General features: G+C 39.4%; 3 protein-coding genes across 26 annotated transcripts; 2 read left to right on the forward strand and 1 right to left on the reverse strand.

Annotated features, from left to right (window-relative positions):
* Positions 1-738: 738 nt before the first annotated feature.
* On the forward strand, positions 739-4294 carry LOC135624665 (dihydrolipoyllysine-residue succinyltransferase component of 2-oxoglutarate dehydrogenase complex 2, mitochondrial-like). Of its 7 annotated transcripts, none has more exons than XR_010491764.1 (12): positions 784-878; positions 1097-1210; positions 1307-1367; positions 1524-1594; positions 1711-1917; positions 2027-2082; positions 2154-2198; positions 2300-2561; positions 2692-3390; positions 3476-3586; positions 3763-3877; positions 3955-4294. XR_010491764.1 is itself a non-coding variant. In XM_065128508.1 (8 exons), exons 1-3 carry the CDS (start codon positions 1996-1998, stop codon positions 2393-2395), a joined length of 228 nt encoding a protein of 75 aa, XP_064984580.1. In that variant the 5' UTR covers positions 1930-1995; the 3' UTR covers positions 2396-2561; positions 2692-2785; positions 3347-3390; positions 3476-3586; positions 3763-3877; positions 3955-4294. The 7 variants fall into 7 exon arrangements, 2 of the variants coding, with proteins under 2 accessions (XP_064984580.1, XP_064984579.1); XR_010491766.1 differs by having other exon boundaries at positions 1097-1197; XR_010491767.1 differs by lacking the exon at positions 1097-1210 and having other exon boundaries at positions 739-878.
* Positions 4295-4653: 359 nt separating this feature from the next.
* Positions 4654-10608, reverse strand: LOC135624701 (uncharacterized). Of its 2 annotated transcripts, none has more exons than XM_065128586.1 (12): positions 10465-10608; positions 9592-9843; positions 9427-9510; positions 9287-9345; positions 9069-9204; positions 8831-8927; positions 8453-8519; positions 7596-7694; positions 6278-6367; positions 6034-6188; positions 5866-5940; positions 4654-5031 (listed from the first exon to the last, which is right to left on the reverse strand). In XM_065128586.1, the coding sequence occupies exons 2-12, from the start codon at positions 9803-9805 to the stop codon at positions 4863-4865; spliced, it is 1245 nt and encodes a 414-aa protein (XP_064984658.1). In that variant the 5' UTR covers positions 9806-9843; positions 10465-10608; the 3' UTR covers positions 4654-4862. The 2 variants fall into 2 exon arrangements, with proteins under 2 accessions (XP_064984658.1, XP_064984657.1); XM_065128585.1 differs by having other exon boundaries at positions 5833-5940.
* A 2133-nt stretch (positions 10609-12741) lies between these two features.
* On the forward strand, positions 12742-17525 carry LOC135624668 (protein CURLY FLAG LEAF 1-like). Of its 17 annotated transcripts, none has more exons than XM_065128522.1 (4): positions 12742-13629; positions 13713-13797; positions 14284-15231; positions 15823-17525. In XM_065128522.1, exons 3-4 carry the CDS (start codon positions 15019-15021, stop codon positions 16210-16212), a joined length of 603 nt encoding a protein of 200 aa, XP_064984594.1. In that variant the 5' UTR covers positions 12742-13629; positions 13713-13797; positions 14284-15018; the 3' UTR covers positions 16213-17525. The 17 variants fall into 17 exon arrangements, 16 of the variants coding, with proteins under 16 accessions (XP_064984594.1, XP_064984593.1, XP_064984597.1 ...); XM_065128521.1 differs by having other exon boundaries at positions 14296-15231; XM_065128525.1 differs by having other exon boundaries at positions 12742-13204.
* Positions 17526-18626: the final 1101 nt, after the last annotated feature.

An 18626-nucleotide genomic window follows, 5' to 3' on the forward strand; every position in this document is an offset into this window, starting at 1 on the left:
TCATCGATATTCAAAATAAAACAAATCACATCTCGTCTGAAATTGAATTGAGACTGACTTTGAAAATGACTTGGATCAACTATAATTCAACATCTAAATCTAACATGGATGCATTTAGAACTTCTTTTTTTACCACAGCCAAATATAATTTTGTAATTATTCAAAATATCATATCAGGGTTCTATAATATGCTAAAGAGAAATACTTATCAGCTATTTGATAATGAATGTCCACAATGTACAAGAAAAATATATACAAAATAACTAAGTTAAAGAAAAACTTAAACAATATGAACTTTTAATTAATTGTTTCAATCAATAAAAATGGGCTAATTAAATGATCATTGTCACAAACTATTAATGAGAAGGTATTAATGCACGAGCAAAAATACTACCCATCTACCCTACTCGAATTTATTACCCGACGTTTTACTGGCTGAACCTTGTGGGCCAGTGCAACTGATTCTTTGCAAATTGGGAATCTTTGCTATCCATCTTACGCTACTCCGTCCCTTACCCGACGTTTTATTGGCCATGTCATGTGGGCCAAGTAAAAATGATTCTTGGCAAATTGTATAATAGTCTTTATACTCGTCTGTAACACTCGAATTGTTTACCCGACATTTTACTGGACAACCCGTGTTAGCAAACGCTGGACCACCGGTGGGACCATGACGGCCTCAATAATGGGCACCTGACTGAGCGCCCACCTGGGCGAAGGTCCAGTTCTCAGAGAGGTGGAGCCACTATGTCACGTGAATAACACGTGCAGAAGCCCGCCGAACGAGGGAAGGAGAGAGAAAAAAAGGAAGGAAGCCGTCGAAGTGGTGTTCTCGCTAATCCTCCATCTCTTTCTGATACGCCGGCCATGCCGCCGCCGTAAGCTCCTAACCCGATGAGTTCTTCCATCTCTCGTTTTGCCTCTGCTTGCCATCTATTTCTATCTCGTTGCTCCAAACAAGCAATGTGATTTTTGTGGTTTTCGACAAAGATTGATGCAATTGGACGTTTATCAGGCGCAAAGATGAAATCTTTTTTGTCTTTTATATTGCTATGTTTAATGTAAATGAATTTAATTGAATCCGTGCCCGCCGTAGTGGGAGAGAGGACAATAGGTGGCGACGAGAGACGACGATATTGTTCAAGTTTCTCTTTGGGTTTTCCTGATTCAGTGTGCTCATACATGCAAAGCTTCTGAGTTCGGGCTGCGAGTGACGTTCTTCTTTATCATTATCGTACATTATATGCCCTTTCGATTAATCATCATAAAATTGCTGTTAAATTTGGTAGTTTGTACGGCCTTGCAGGCTCTACTCGTTGCAAGAAGCTGTGGACATGTCCACCACCGTAGCCATCATACGCTTCCAGGTGATTTCCATATATCATGATTACACTTTGTTAAAGCAGTCGCATCGATCTCACATTGTGTCATTTCAATTTGTATGTGGTTGTTATGGATAAGAAAACCTTGAAAGCTCAAGTGCTTATCCTGTGTTCGATTGCTTATTTGCGTGAAAATTGCAGGAAATTTATAAGGTTACTCCCCAGGGCCTCTCCTTATCAAATGTGGAGTAGGTCATTTTCTTCTGAGAATGGTATGCATTTGCAGTTAATTCTTGTCTTTGCCTGATCTTGCAAGGGTTAGATAAATATCTGCTGCTGTGATTTATTTGGCAGTGAGAACTTTTTTATTTGAAAATTTTCTCTTCAGGCAACTTGGTTGATGCTGTCGTTCCGTTCATGGGTGAATCTATCAACGATTGAACTTTAGCAACCTTCTTAAAAAGCATGTCGTTTCTCTGCTCTCACTGGATGCATATAAGCATAGTGGTGCATGCTTTTGCAGGTGTATGCCTGTATGCACAAACGTTATAAGCTCACCATTCACTGAAGAGACTTGTTAAGTTCAAAAAGCTAGGTTGAAGAAGCATATTTATTTGTTTGGTGATATCTGATTGCTCCTACCTGAAGCTTTTAGGGGCTATTTCTCACAAATATGTGGAATGTGCTTTTCTTTTTACATTCAGAGTCCGGTGATAGGGTTGAAGCTGATGAACCAATTGCTCAGATTGAGACTGATAAGGTATTAGTCCATGATTTTATAGTGATAGGTCACTTGGAGCTGTTCTCAGCACCTTTGGATCTTTGTTTCAGGTGACCATTGATGTAAATAGTCCTGAAGCTGGGATTATCCAAAAGGTTAGAGTTCATCTTACTTTGGCTTCAAATAAATTTCTCTTATATAGTTGATTCTTGGTTTTCATAAGTGATGCAAATATGGTGATCTTTTCCATTTACAGTTTATAGCCAAGGAAGGTGATACTGTCACACAAGGAACCAAGGTTGCTGTGATATCTAAGTCTTCCCCTGGCGACACATGTTGCCTCATCAGATGATAAAGTGGTCAAGATGCTCGACAACCATCTCCTCCTGCAGATTCTCCACGACCAGGTCCTACAGCAGAGAAGATTGACAAACAAGTGCTTAAAGTATCCTCTGCTGTACTCCCCAAATCCTCACCTTCAGAACCTCAACTAACTCCCCAAGGAAAGGGAAAGATGAGTAAGGCTCTTTGTTTTGCTCATCATATTTAGGTCTTGATAACAGATTTATGTCTGGTTAAGACAATGGATAGTTTCTTGAATTGTTGTCCAACTACTGCTTCTGCCTATTCAATTTCATTTCCTTGCAGGTTCCAATGCCAAGGCTTAGAAAAAGGGTGACCACATGTTTGAAGGATTCTCAGAACTCATTGCAACGTTAACAACATTCAATGAAGTTGACATGTAAGTGTTGCATACTAATTCGTTGAAGCCCCTTATGCACATGTTTATCAGGTTATTGTGATCTGAACATGATGAGATCAGATTGTTGAAACAATTTGTTTGCTTTGTTGGAGTAAACCTATGGAAACTTGATTTGGGGTTGTGCATTTTTCTAAGGTAATTTATAGATGGAACTGAACATATTATAATCTTCTCATTATATACTATGTTTATCTGTCAAATATGCTGGAAAAATTTGACATGCATATATGGCCTATATATTTGTTTACATTAATATATTTTAAATTAAAAAAACCAAACCAACTCATTTGAAAAAAAAATCCGAATTATGAGCTAGATCAAACCAAATGCACCAATTTGGTTCAATTTTATTGTTGAGTTGGTTAAGTGTGATGTACCTGCATTGACAATGGTCTTATAGACTAGGTCGCTGTCTCTGCTGAAGTTTATCATAGTATTTTTCACATATTTCTTTCTGCGTTGTGGCAATCATGTTGTGCAATATATATCGCGGGACAAATCTGATGAAGCTTCGGTCTGAATATAAAGATGCTTTTGCAGAAAAGCATGGCATGAAGTTGGGTCTCATGTCAGGTTTCGTTAAGGTCTGTCATGTGACGAGCAATAAAAAAGATACCTTTTCATTGATGACTTGATTCTTTATTTTTTATCATCTCTTTATGTTGGCAGGTCACTGTCTCTGGACTCCAGAACCAGCCAATCATCGATTCAGTCATCGACAGGGATGATATTGTATATAGAGACTACATTGACATTAGTATAGCTGTTGGCACACAGAAGGTTTGTTGATGTGGTTTGTGGTTAAATTGTTACTTCGGCATGTATATAAATCTATGTGCCAAATTTGTGGCTTTCACCTTGTTGTTTTCGGCATGTATTGGCTATTCAAATTTTTAATTTTTCGCAGAGACTTATGGTTTGAGTTATCCGGAATGCTGATAGGTTAAATTTTACAGAAATACAAAATGAGATCAATAACCTCGCAAGGAAGGAAACAATAGACAATATCAATAGATGAAATGGTGGAGTTTATGGGAGTCTTCTGAGTACACAGATAATCAACCCCCACAAGTAATTAGCCTAATTTAGATGAATAGTTCTTTGTGTGTTCTATAATTTAACCTAATATGTCTACATTTTTTTTGCAGTCTGCCATCTTAGGCATGCACTCCATAGTGTCCCGTCCAATGGTGGTTGATGGTAACATTGTCCCCTGATGTACATAGCTGTCTTATGATCATCGACTAATCGATGGCTGATAAGCCGTATTCTTCCTGCAACGTATCAAAGATGTGGTTGAAGATCCACATCGGCTTCTTCTCGACTTGTAGTCACATTCAAATACAGAGAGCACTTCATTCGTCTGTCACTAGATAATTTTTACATGAAACAAAAATTTTTATAGGCATCTTTGTCTTCTATATTGTGTTTAGTAGGAGGTCTGTTCCGTGATGATTTCTATAGTTATTGAACTTTTAAGTTTTTGAATTTTAATCGTTGCAGGAGTTGGATTCAGAGGTTATGTGGAATGGTAAAACAACTATTTTGAGATGTTTTACTGGAACCAATAGTTTTTCGCTTTATAAAATATATGTCATGGAAAATTAACTTGGTGGATCATTCATTATTCCTTCTGAGTTCAAAAACATCTTTACTATGTGTTCCAAGCAGAAAATTGTGAAACTATTATCTGCAAAAACATGTGTCTGTATCTGATAGATATGCAAAATCTATAGCTTTAATCAAGTGCAAATTTACTTTATATCTGATAGAGATATGTCTTTATATATCTGATAGATATGCAAAATCAAGTGGGATGAACTGTCGATATAAATCAAGATTGGATGGGTTGGAGAATGACTTCAAAGCAGCTTCTACCATCGAATGGTAAACTGTACAAAGTTAGAATGCAAACATTGTCAGCTGCGAATTCATCAATGATATCATCACAGTCTTGCGGGTATCTGTACTGTGCTAACGATAAATAAATACAAGATAAAGGTCATCGATCAAAATGCAATTTGCCAAAAGTCTTGACGGACAAGAAAGCTACAGTTCAATGTGAACCCACATCTTCCTCATCATCTTTGAGATGAGCCTTGAGAGTTTGAATCTGAGGTTGGCAATTCTGACTGTTCCATGCTGCATCAATCTCTGGCAACTCGTAGTCGTCAGGCCTCAAGGACAGGGGAAACTCTGGAAGATCTGGCAAGGCTTGAAAAGCCCTGTTCCAAGAACAAAAAATAAAAAGGAACTGTGATTGCAATAGGAAAGAAAAGAAACCAAAGTAGGGAGAACAAGTTTTAGTTCATTGTTTTCAGACATGGCACACTATGTTGTCTCAGGAAGGTGCTGAGACGTTAATCGCCTTTTTGTTGTCATCCTCTTCGGTCTCTCTTCTTGGAAACTATTTGGACATCAGACGGGCGTCAATGAAGATGATAACTCTTACACGATTAATTTTCATGTGGTTCGTATGATTTGTGGACACTGTTAAAGGTATAACTATGGCAAAACCCAATAGACCTCTGAATAGTGAAAAGGCAAAGCATCATGGAAGGTGGCAAAAGGTTTTGGTCCTAAGTTTCCAAAATATCACTTCACAGAATCCTTTAGGTGAGATTAACAATGGATAGTAATATAACTTGACATGGTATGTGATTCACACTACCTACCCCTAAGAGCAGTTTCTGCTGACTGGTACATAAATTACAAACACAACTTATCCAGTTTATGATACCATGGTTTAGTAATCAAACAATAAAAATAGGTGATACCTAATTTTTTCCAATGAAAAGCATGAAGAAAAGTTGAATAAGTTCAAATGTGTATATGATACTAGAAGCAAATCGGTTTGACCAATATGCAGTCCTTTCAATCAGGAAAGATAAATCATGTATGTATGTATGTGTGTGTGTGTATATATATCCACTGAACTTTGGAAAGAAATAACAAATTGCAACTTTGAAGAGAAAGAGTGAAAATGAACTATATCTATAATTCAAGGTTAATTAGAAGTTTCATACTCGTTCTTATCTTGCTCAAAAAGATATCCGTACATCTGTGATTTCTTGGACACCACTTCAGGAATTTTCTTGTGTAAGTGCTTCATGACACCCCATGTAGGAGGAACCCTGCAAAGAGAAAAAAAGAACAGCAAAGAATCTCACATCTTATTAAAGCAAAAATCAAAATTGAGATAAACACACAAGAAAAAAGAAAAACACCTGGTAACAGGGGCTGCCAGGCAAAAGCTTAAGCTGGCTCTCTTGCTAGCAATGAGGAGTTCATCAGCTGCAAACAGGCAGCAAACTGCACTGACATGATTGCTCAGTTCACTGCCCTTGTCGACGATAAGGCCATGGTAATAATATGCTGCTGCCTGATTAAACAATGCAAGGTTAATACATGCAAGCTTGTTTAGTGATAAACATGACAACTCTGGCAGGAGAAGAACTAAGTTTCCAGTACCTTAGCCTCCAGGTATTTCCACTTAATGTACAGGAGAAGTTTCTTCCCATATGCATCGCTGGTGTCACACCCTGACAACCAGTTGTGAGCCTGATCAACGAAAGGAAAAGTAGTCAATAAAAAAGAACGGATGAAACTTTGATTCAAAACAATTTAAGCCGCATAGAAAAGCACAAACATATAGACAAGCTCTAGAATTACACAAGTCAGATAATGAATCAATGGTCCAAGCCAAAGGCTTAACCAATTTTGAACAGAAGTCCATACATGGATGAAATAGCAGGTGAAAAGATCATAGAGTGAAGAAAAGAGAGCCAGGAAGCAAATACCCAATTTGCTCTGACCATGAGACTCGAGGAGGTCATTGCCCTATATATACAAGGCAAAACCCTCATATGTATCATGTAAAGAATATATCCATGCATCTCATGTATGGCCCATAAATATAAGTAAGATGTAGAATCTCAAACACACAAATCAATCAAGAAAAATTTGGAAATACTGTTGGATGCCAAAATTCGATTTAGATTTAACCTATAAATGGTGTAGGCATGAAAAATACCAATTACCTCTGAACAGTGTGTATAAACACCATTACCAAATTAATTTTTGGACACTAGCAAAATATGTCAATGATAACCAGAAGAGAGGATGCCAAACTATAATCCAAGGTTAAATGGACCGATGTTTCAAATACCAGCCTGACTGATATATACTAATCATATCGCTCAATAGTAGTCTGTATTTATTATTATTATTATTTTAATGATATTGAGCAGTACATGTTGGTATAGCATCCAATATAACAATAGTGTACCTGTCCGACAGGATCAAAACCAGTCTAAGACAGAATTTAGACCTTAAATAATCAATAATAAACCTGTGTCATTATGATTCGGTCAGCATATGCACCTGCAACATGGGTGTTCATAAAAGATACGCATCCGGCTCAGCCAGACCGATCAAATCATCACTAGTGAAGGAGGAGAAAAGAGAGGAAACAACAGGAGAAGAAAGCTTAGGGAGTCAATCGGAAATTGAAGTTGCACTTTCTCCAATGTCCAAGTTCAAGTGGTGTAACTTCTAAAAATGAGAAATGAAAATTATCCAAGAAGATAAGAAGTATCTCAAGTGCACAAACTACAAAAAACTTTTGAATAAAAAATAACACCATAGGTATAAAATATAATGATATAAACCTTGTTCAAAAATACATTTGATGCCCTTAGTTGCTGTTAAAGGTATTGTGATATAGTGAAGTAAATTTCTGTTACAATACTGGCAACGCTTAGCACTGATTTTGCTCCAAGTCACTGACCTCGGAAAAATAGCTGACCTCCTCACAGGCCAACCTCCTCTTTACAGACAAAGTAGCCTTTTCAGACTCGATCGCCAACCCCAGCTGCATTTCAACACCCTGCATTTGACAATAATACAGAATATAACATGATCTATACACTCGATGAAGTATTAGAAAGCCTTACAAAACATAAAGAAAGGTATTTCACATTTAAATGCACAAAGTTATTAGCCTTTTTGTTTAAAAAAGAGTTGCCTTGTTAACTGTTAGTCTCAAATATGTTTTTTTTACCTTTCTAGACTACTTAGACAGCAATATCAGAAATTCTTTTCCAGGACTTTTTGAGATGAAAAAAGAGGTTAGACATGTCAGAGAAACATGAAACACACACTAAAAGGAATTCTAATTGAAATTAAAGATAATCTGGCATATTTTATGATGATTCTTATGTAGTTTGATACCACTCTGCAATCCAATTGAACAAAAGTTTCTTCAAATTGTTGACTTTATCTCATAAGTTTTAGGTCCTTTAGGACATAACTAGTTCTTGTTCAAAATTTAAGTTCTGATTGAAGGAATCTTATCAAGACAAAAACAAGTTAGGACAGAAATTGTATTAGTCATACGTCTCAGCATGGTCACACCATGTGCCATCACCTTTCTGGCAAAGCACATGCTACCCATGCTGACCAACATGACAATCCTTGATCTAAGTAATCTGTTGCGTTATCTAAATAAATATCTTGTTTTAACACAATATGAAGTAAAAATGTCCAAATAGAAAAGTATAATAATATGTTTACCATGCAAAATCATCAGTTATTCTAGTATTATCTACCAACAATACATTTGAATAGTTAGTGAAATTAAGCCACCTGGGCCAATGCTTGAGAAGAGATAGACTCCAATATTCCATCTTGCAAGTCGTTTGGCAGACTTTTCCTAGAATAACATGCTGAAGTCAGAGTGAGGTAACAACCAAAAGAGTGTGGCTACATCATGAAATAGTAGCAAATGAAACATGAAATAACCAACATCTGGGATCCTATAGCTCAAAAAATAAACAAAATCTTAGGTGCACCTACACCCACTCAACCCATATAAATGATGCCATAGTTTATAGTCTAAGGGGCCCAAGTGCCTCGAGTAACAAATCATGTAAACCATAATTTCAGGTTCCATGATACTTTGATTTGGTAATTTGCTATCATGTGATGGCACGGGAAAAATGTCATGCAAACTTTGGCTGTTACCTTATCTGCATCGGTAAATGCACCAGTATCTGGTGAACACAGTACTCCAAGCATCCTGAAGCCTTGAGTAACAAATCAATAGCAACCCTCTTTGAATCTGTTGAGCAAATGATGATCAGGAATCAATATCTTCCAGAGCCCAGGTTTCATATTTATAATTAGCTACCAACAAATTCTATGCAGGAATCAAGATTGTGTTTTGATGTTATCCTCCAATATTATAAAACAAAAGACAAACCTTCTGATACTTTCCTTTCACATGAATCTAGACTATCCTTAGGCACGAGCATTAGGTTCGCCTCCAGTAATGAAAGAATTGCCATCATATGAACGACTGACAGCACTTCATACCAAGCACTCGCAAGACAAGTTTCCTAAGAGAAATTTCAACCTTTTTACTTCAAGAAATTAGATGAAACATACCAGATCAATAAATTCACCAGAATAGAATCATACATGACCATCATCTCCAAGGCTTTTCCACTTAAATTCTACTGATGCCTCAAGCCGGTGTTCTACAAGGTAATCATTTATTTAGTCAGACCGCCTATCAGGTTAAAAAAGAAGAAAATAATGAATCAATAAGAGGTTCATACCTGGTTTCAACATACCAAGAAGGACCCGTAGGTATTCTTCGAGGGCTCGCTGGAGTTCTGAAACAGTAGGTACTGATGAAAGATCTAATAATAGTTTAAGTTAGAACGCATGGATCTAAAATCCGGATACAAAGTTGTTGAGAAGATAAGATTAAGATCGTGTACAATTCTCTTCAGTCAGCAACACTATTCGACCCCGAAGCGCAGACAGCTTGTCAAGAAGATCATGAGGTACCAATCCTCTAAGAGGGCGAATGATATCCACAGCCACAGGAACCCGGACCGCTGGGACAAATACCGCAACCTCATGGATGCTGATGTGCTTTTTCTTCTTCCTTCCCATAGGATACCTTTTCGGAATAGACGAAGTGCAACCCATTCTTCTCGAATGTTGGACAGTGTCTTATCCCAAACATCCTGGCATAGGCATACCATCAAGAAACAACAGAAACAATAAGCTCAATGAAAACAGAATCGAGTGAAAATACAGAAATGTCAAGAATTTTGAAGATAACCGTGAGAAATTGACCATGGATTAAGAACGACTTGGAATTGTGTTTAGAAACCATCTTTCAAAATAAGTGAACATAAAAGGATGGGACGCAACACTAAAATCCAGATATATGCGATTCTTGTAGTTGCTGAAAGAAAGACGAAAATTATAACAGGCATTGCATATAGAATAACGAAAAAGATTCAATCTTTTCAGTTGCAGGCGCTCTGTCTAAGGGTTAGAAAAAACTAAAGTGAAATTTGAAGCAGAGGGACGGAACAAGAAAGACATAGCACAAGAAAACGCTAAAACACAAGAAACTTATCAAAACATGAGATTCTTACAGTTGCCACGATTCAAAAAGTGAAGTAGCAGCGTTAAAGGAAGCTTCGCAAGCGCAGAAAAGCAGGGGAAACACCAGAGGTTCATCAAAAGATGAGATTTTTCAGGTTCCTGGCGGCCATTGGAGGAACCACCAAAACCCCAAGCTAACCGATCAAAATCCACAGTGCAAACATGAAAGAAGGGGGCAAGGAGATGCTGACGAGCGAAAGCAGAGGAAGAAGCTTCCGGGTGATGCGAGCGGAGGGAGGAGGAGATCTCTCTCGGTCTCGGGGGTTCGACATTGAGATCCTTCGCGGTTTTCGAGAGGGGCTCACATGGCGACGGCGGAGGAGCAGCAACCAAGTCGGCAATTCGAAGAATAAATTACAACAAATAGTAGTACTTGGAAGACTTTTATTGCCGCGAAGACGAGAGAGAGATTGGCGCCAGTGGACCGGTCTCTGCCGGTCCGCCAGCCGGTCGGGTTCGCTTGAACCGGTCCAATCGTTCTAATGTTCTTGATCATATAATAAAAATAACTAAATATTATTTATATGTATGAATAAAATTAGATTGTAAAGATATGTATCGAACTGGTAATTAAAATATCGATAGAGGTTTTAAATAAAGTGAAGCATAAAACAAAAATAATTGATTATTTGATAGATTATTAAATTTTATTCATAATGAGTATGAATTTATATACATAAAGAGATATTATAAAATATGATAATTATATAATTTTTTAATCAATAATAAAAATATAAAATAATTCACTAGAGATTGTGATCTTTATTACCAATAGAATTATGATAATACAATATCAAAATATTGAGAATTATGATAATATTATTATGATTTATTTTTTTCAATAATATCTTTCCTAATACAGAACACAGTAAAATTCTTTTTTTAGTTTGTTTGCATATATTTGATCCAACAATCTGTACATCTAGAAATCATCATCATCATCATCATCACGAGAACTAACTATTTAATCCAAGTCTTGAACAATTGGAATAGCAGTAAAATTAGCAGATTTGATATTTTCAACCATTTTCTTCCCACATCTATGGAAGATTTCTACTTTTCCTTTATTTTCTGGGTGAATGACAATCTTTCTTTGTACACGACAACAGTTGGGAAATTCCCAAGTCAAACATCATCAGCAACGTCTCCCAGTGCTGCTTTGGAGGAGAGAGAGTCTGCAATCTTGTTTTGCTCGCATTTCACATGGTTCATTGATTGCAGAAACATGAACTGAAGCTTCTGTGCTCGGTAAGCTCTTGAAAAGGTTGGATTCCACTGTTAGATCATATACTAAAAACCTGCACTTGATTCAACAACCAAGTACTTGGCGATCGAATAATCTTTACCTGCAAATTAATTGTTGATATGAGATGGACCTCAAATTTTTTTGAACTCCTTCACGAGCAGATCAAACATGTGGTACCCAAAAATATTCTGCCAGTGGTCCACCATTTCTTGTCCATGATTCTTTAAAGATAAGTTCAGAGTCTCTGAGCTCTGCCCTCCATGTCCCTCAAAACAGTGCAAGTTTTCGACATCTAATATGCTAGAGAATTATTTCTTTTGCGTGTGTATATATATATATATATATATATATATATATATATATATTGTCGAGTTTATCCAATGCTGCAATGTACTGAAACTGATGCAACGTTTTGATAGATACAGGAAAGGGCACTGATAGGATCCAATAATGCATCTGATTCATTAGCAGCCAGACACAGACATGAATGACATTCCCCATCTTTTCTGCAATTGCCTTGACCACAAGTTCATGGCACCTAAGCCTTCCAATAGCTTCCATAAGTAGGGCTGCCAATGCAGAGGATATGTATGTGTGTGACTGGAGAACTTTTTTGTCGAAGAAGCTTGGCATATAGCCAAGTTTGAATTGCCATCACCTGAAAGCCTTGACCTTACTGGATCCTAAGGGTCAACCAATTGGGAGAGAACAAAATGCTTTAAAGAGTGGTGGATAGCATTGACTTTATTTGTATCGGAACAATATACTGAAAGCATGAAAAGGAATTAAAGTTCGTCAATTCTTTCCACCACTTGTGCCTCACCAATCAGAAAACAAGTAGGCTGCTAAAAGGCTCGGAATATATTATTCTACTTTGTGCAAGATCATGACGCTTACTGTTCGATGCAAGAGGTCAAAGCATGTGATAATTAGAATTGCTCAGAAGTTAAGATTTTGCATTAACGCAACGAGGAGAACCACTAAGAGTGCTATTAGGAAGAAACTAAGAGTGTGTGAACTGTATTGGAACTAACATCCATCTATATTGGTCCCAAGAAATCAGGAGAATATATTCTGCATGGATAAATTCTGAGAGTAGGCCATCAGTAGGTCTCAGAGATAATGACTCATGGATCAGGCGATGAGGTAGTGACAAATTTATGTGGCGGGCTGCATCCAGTCCCTTCTCTCTCCTCCTGCATTATAAATAGGCGCACAACCATTGAGAGGGTATGCCAATCCTTGAAGCAGTAGGTGGAAGAGTGGCCTTACATGAAGATAAGATCCTGACTTGGGTAGCCAAGGATGACTTGCCTATGATCTCTCCATGGTCTTCAGTGCTGCAATCAAAACCTTTGTGTGGTTTATAGGCAGTCTCCTTGGCTAATCTAAGTGGCTCTTTTCCTTCATGCTAGGCTGCTTACTCTTTCTATGTTCCATGAGGTGTTAGTGCCAAGAAGAAGCTTATGGTTGACTTTACAGTCCTGGAATGGAATCCTTATCTTAACTGGTGGAAAGACATATCTTAGAATCAGGTACCAGGCCACTGGTATCAACTGGTCATCTCAATCAATTTGTCTATGTTCATGCATTGTTCTCTGGCAATTGGAACTGAGAGTTATCACTTTGCCCACATCATTGTTCTCTTGATGTCAGATGTTTACACATTTTCATTTGCTTCCCAGGTATTCTTCACTTGGAAATTTTCCATTGTTCTTCATGGATCCTTAGCATCCTCATTAATGGCCTCTGTTCTCTTTCACTATGGACAGGGGAAATGCAGTGTTTCTACGTTAGAATCTCGTATTCTTTATGATGGGCATCGACTCACGTTCTCCTTCTTTTTCTGCATATGAGATTTCTTTTCGTGATTCGAGTTTGTTCTCTTGCACTAGGGATGCAGTCATGCTGTATTGCGTATGTATGTATATGTAGTCATGTGAAGTATGCTTCTTTGAGGTGTTTCAGTTCTATGACTGATTCTTTAGCCAATTCATGTAAGCTTTGAATTGGCTGACTATTGTAGCCTGATTCCTTAAAAGTGCAACTGGCAACAATTCAGGATTGTGTATGATGTGAGCCTTACTGATGATTGTTGGTCTCAGAATAGGTCTGATCACATCAAATACATGCAAAATGTATTTGCTTCTTTCGTTTGATTTTATCTTTATATATGGTTTTTTGTGTCTTCAGTGGTTTCACTACTCATTTATCTTCACAACTGCTTCTCACACATTCGTCTTGGAATCTAAAGTGAAAGGCATCAGCTGATCTACAGGTTTGTTCTTGCCTTAATACTTTTAAGTGGTACTATACATTTGAGATGCATTATTTTGAGCCTGTGGTATCTGTCAATTTTGGTGATCCATCAGAACCATAAAAATGTGCCAAGTTTGGTATTCATTTGGATGCCTATTTGAGACACTTATCACCTACATGTTGGCATTCTTTTATTGCCTCCTTCTCTAGCTGAATATTCTGGGACAAATTTCTTAATTATCTGATCTAGGATGCTTATTCTACGCCAATTCTACCACTTTAATGAGTGAGTTATCTGCTTCAGATCATTTGTCAGTCTATTTTGTGACATAACTATTTGCTGCAACTTCTAACATCCAATTACATGATTTCTGACGCATTATCTGATCCATTACTGCTGGAATACACGCTCAGGCAAAGGTGTTAGTCTTCTGCTTTTAATCCGCTCTTTGTATTTCTGTACTTAAAGTTTGTATCTTTGATCCAATTTGCTTTGAAAATTAAGATTTTAATGCAGAGAAGCTTTTTAACCAAATATGGATCACTGGCCATACTCGTGTGATTGCCAGCCCATCAAAGTGAAGTGCTGCAAGTCAAGCAAGAAGAAGAGATGGTGATTAGATCTCCTGGTGGCAGCTGGTTGGTCTGTTCTTGAGAATGCTTTTGAGACTATAGGTTGAGGGTTTTCCATCCCATCAAATTTTGATCTGTCCAAGTCGTAGGATCACTAGGAAATATAATGGTCGATTTCGTCTGTGAATTTGGTCTTGTTGTTGCAGTAATGAAATGGTTATAGCGGGTAGAAAAAGGAAATCCATGAATCATAGCTCTGCATAATTTCCAATCTGTTGCTTGTATATGTGTAGGAAAGCAGATTAGATTTCAGGGATGATTCGTGAGGAATCACAGTTCTGCGTAAGTCATTGAGCTTCGAAATATGGTTCAATGCATCAGTTGCAGACAAAGGATCCAAAAAAGATTCTTGTGTGTGGTCTTCGTGACCTGATGTAAAGCTTCAAGTAAAAGAATCCAAGTTAAACTCAAGAGGAGATCTAAAGATGGCGTTAAAAATGAGTTCGTATCGTGTTTCTACCCCCCGCCGCTTCTATTTATATATATACATATATATATTACTTGACTAGAAATCAACCAGATGGCTCGTCTTTAGACCGGAGGAGCTCTTCCCTCCTCTCTGCTCTCTGAACTTGCTTTGGTTTGGTTTCGGGCATTGCATTCGGCGATGACGCGGCCCAACATCGACATGATCACCGCTTCTCTCCGGAACTGCTCTCTGAGAAGAGGCCGGAGGGAGCCAAAGCCGCCGCCGCTGCCACGGCGGCAGCAGCAGCGGCGCCATCTCGTCGAGGACAGCGACGAGATCGCGGGAGTCACGGTGGAGTTGAACTCGGGGACCGCCCTCCCGCACAACTGGGAGCAGTACCTCGACATGAGGGTGCGTTCTCTGCCTCCTCCTCCACTCCTCTCCCTGTTTACCCAATCATTTGGCCATTAATGCTCATTAAGATGTCGATTCCCTCGTCGAAATCCTTCCTTGATGTTTCTCGTCTGGTTTTCTTGTAGTAAATGCCACTCTTGCATCCGCAACCTTTTCCAACGTTGACCGCAAATGCACCAATTCTGTTCTTATGGTTTTCTGCTGCAAAAAGACTGTGATGATTAGTAGTAGAAAGGAATTGCTCCTTCTCAGCTCATTCTTTTGTTGATTTGCTTGTCAAGGATGAGCACAACCAAAGGAACATGATTGTAAAGAACTGAAAAGAAAAGAAAAAAAAAAAAAAGGCCTTTTGTTGCTTATACATGACAAGCACGAAAACATGTTCAGATTCATCGGCTTCCCATGTCTCCTTTGTCCCGTCAGCTTTTCAAGCTTTTCATCTTTCTTTGGTTCCCGAGAATCTTGTTATATGTTCTGTCGACAAATATTTCGATCGTTCCAAGTGATGCATTTCTTATCAAATTTTCTCACAAAAATTCGATCTTTGTTGTCGCCTCGTACTGATGTCTCCTGTTCCCACTGTTACAGACAGGGGAAGTCTACTACATCAACTGGGAGACCGGCATCAGAACCACGGAGGACCCGCGAAACTCCACGATCGCCTCATCCTATTCCGACGAAGGCGAGGCCTCGGATGATGAGGACAGCGGCTCCAGCTACGACGCCAGCGGAGAAACCACCGGCTCCAGCTACGATGCCAGCGGAGACACCCCCGGCTCTTCCAGCCTTTCCTCCGCCTCCTCCACGGAGACCTCCGCGTCCGTCGATGACGTTGGCAGCGGCGGCGGCGGCGGCCACGTCCTTGTCGCCGCCGGCTGCAGAGCCTGCTTCACGTACTTCATGGTCCCTAAGCGCGCCCATGTCTGCCCGAGCTGCGGTGGCCGCCTCTTCCACCTCGGCAACAACGGCTCCTCCTGAGCTGATCCAGTGTCAAAGATCGCGTTTTTATGAACATGCAAGTTGCAATCTTTGTACCCTTTCTTTCCGAACTACACGCAGATGTGAATCATAGAGATGACATCAGTCCACAAACAGGAGGGATCAATCAATTGAATTCATTAAGAGTTCTCTTTAGAATGTCATCGTTGTTATCAGTGGCTCAGTACCGCAATCACGCACTCCGTGTGGGACTCTCTCGTCTTCTTCGTCTTCTTCCTCTTCATCCATGTTTGGTTCAGGCTCCACGCCAACCTGGACGCGGGGAACAAAAGCGTAGTGGACTCTGAAGCGATGAGGTGTGCTTGTTTTCCCTGGTCCTGCCTCACTCCCCACGTCGCCCACGCCGAGCTCCAATCTCAAATCACGTCCACGCGTGCATCTCAAAGCACCAAGAACGCAGATCACGCGATGGACACTCCGAATGGGTACGAGAGGACCACGCCGGAATTGGATCTTTCGTCATCCATGGCAGTTGCGGGCCTTTGGGATATGGACGCGCGTGGAGATCTACTTGTATCCTTTCCTCTGTTCTGTAACGGAACGGTACTTTTGTAAGGGTCATTTCGGAGATCATTGGCTTTGTTCCCCGTTGTATTTTCTATCGACCATTACTTGTCTTTCTCATGACGCAGTAAACATATGCTTTGGATTCTACAACACCAAAGCCAAACCCCAACTGTGCATAAGAAGCTTAAGATAGTAGAATTCTTTTGCCTTCTGGGGACTGAGAAGGGAATAAGGTGGGTAGACGAAGGAGTTAACTGCTTCAGACAAAGGAACCTTTCGTCCTCTGGCAAACGGGAATCTCTGCAGGGAGAGAGAGAGAGAGAGAGAGAAGAGTCAGTATCGTCAGTTCCGACAACATTTGCCAGCCACAATCCATCTATTTGCGTGGTGAGACATGACGCGTCCGAGGCCACAGCCAAAGACAGGTTGTGATAAGATACGGGGTGCAGCAACAGGAGCAGCAGCAGCAGTAGCCGTTTGCTGAAACCACTGTCGTCACTGTAGATGCCACGAGTCCAATCCAACCGCTACCAATCTGAGCTGTATTGTTGCTGTAAAGGAGCCATAGCGAAATGATGCAATCTAAGACTTCTTTAACTCCTCCCTTTCGCTGTCCTTTGATGCCAGCCAGCGATGTATTCATGGAACTTGGGAGCAAATAGAAGTGACCAAAATTGTTGCGATACTGTATCCTTTGGCCTTACATTCCAACCAACAAGTTCCTATTATGTATTTGTCCTTCCCAGGAAGATGACAGATACCCAACAGGCCAAATTTGTTCCCATTTCTTATTATATTTTAATCAGTTTGATTCTCTAGTTTAGACAATAGAGTCCATAATCTTCATTTTCTGATGAAACGATCTTGAAGACATTTGTAGTTATTGTGTGTGTACAAGAGAGAGAGAGAGAGAGAGAGAGAGAGAGAGCTCCTGGAATTTCCTTAATAATTTCTATTGAGTGGTACATGGCTGGGCAACAATTTCGTGACTAATTCAGCTGGATTGATTTGGCAGGTGATGGAACATTTCCTGCCGAGAGAAAAGCTGTAAAACACTTGAGAAGCATTTAATAAATTGGATACTTTAAGAATAGAAAATGTTATTTATTTAAGATACGAAAGCAGGAACAGAGTTCATTTCAGTCTCCCCTATCTATGTTTTTTGGTTCGAGTCAGGCTGGACTGTCATGTGACGACGAAAAAGAGACGATCACAAGGGAAGAATTCAGCGGATTCTACAGCGGGGAGACCAAAAGCAGATGCAAATGGTCAGAAAAGCTGGTCGTCCTCTGCGAACCACAGTGACGAAAAGAAAAAGGCCATATGACCAAACACAAGAAAGACGATGATGAGTTTAATGGGACACAATCTCATCACTGCACCAACACCACCAATGCTCTTCTTCTCCCACTCTCCCTCCATCTGTACCTTATCAGTGTCGAGAAAATAAAGCCATGTCAAGAGACCAAAGAAAAAAGAGAGTTGCCCATGTTTGAATCTGCACGTGTGGCATTCCATGGTGGGAGTTGGAAGCAACAAAAGCAGAGATGAACAATCCACAAAGTTCCTTCTCTTTAGTAATCGACTTTGTGGGGCTGATGGTTTTGGATCAAGAAATGTTACATCTGATGACAAAGTAGTTGTATGGATCGAATGAGAGTGAAGGGGCCATCAACTTGGATTTTGGAGTCAAGACATCACATAATATAGTACCAGCTTCAAATAAATAAATTTACATACTTACAATCTGCACAGTTAAACCATATGATTATTAGTTGGATCAACCAGCATCTCATTTTCGTCATGCCGAGTATACTGGATATTGTACAGGCAAGACATCAGAGCAAGGAATGAGACTTACATTATGATTGAAGCAAATTTGCAGA

The sequence above is a fragment of the Musa acuminata genome, chromosome BXJ2-10 (assembly GCF_036884655.1).
Source record: "Musa acuminata AAA Group cultivar baxijiao chromosome BXJ2-10, Cavendish_Baxijiao_AAA, whole genome shotgun sequence".
Lineage (NCBI taxonomy): Eukaryota > Viridiplantae > Streptophyta > Magnoliopsida > Zingiberales > Musaceae > Musa > Musa acuminata.